The 363-nt window shown below is 67.8% G+C and overlaps 1 protein-coding gene across 1 annotated transcript in view; it reads right to left on the reverse strand.

Annotated features, from left to right (window-relative positions):
- Positions 1-166, reverse strand: part of FADD (Fas (TNFRSF6)-associated via death domain) — a 1,137-nt gene extending 971 nt beyond the window's left edge. Inside the window, exon 1 of the mRNA XM_009582536.1 lies at positions 36-166. Within this exon, the coding sequence (XP_009580831.1) occupies positions 36-166 (131 nt within the window). The remainder of the gene's footprint in view (positions 1-35) is intronic.
- Between the last annotated feature and the right edge of the window lie 197 nt (positions 167-363).

Below are 363 nucleotides of genomic sequence, written 5' to 3' on the forward strand. Positions count from 1 at the left end.
CACTCCGCGGCTGCGCGAGAAGGATGCTGAAGCGCCCCCCGCCGCTTCGGACAGACTCAAGCTTCCTTTTCCCAATTTTCCCCCGGCAGAGAAACTTCAGGGAAGAAAGCTCGTTGTCCGACAAGCTCGAGGAGAAAGAGTGCAGCAGACTCAAAAACGGATCCATGGTGCCGAGGCCTACACCGCAACCGCCCTCCCCCCCACCCGCCACCAGGCCCGGGGCGAGACGCAGGCCGCGCGGAAAGGCTGGCGGAGTCCCCTCCCCGCCCTCCGGGGGCGGACTGCGTTCCTCTTTTCACAGAGCGACTTCCCGGGAGGCCAGAGAGCGCGGGGAGACCCAGCCCGGGCCGGCCCGGCCTGGCC

The sequence above is a fragment of the Fulmarus glacialis genome, unplaced genomic scaffold (assembly GCF_000690835.1).
Source record: "Fulmarus glacialis isolate BGI_N327 unplaced genomic scaffold, ASM69083v1 scaffold30867, whole genome shotgun sequence".
NCBI lineage: Eukaryota > Metazoa > Chordata > Aves > Procellariiformes > Procellariidae > Fulmarus > Fulmarus glacialis.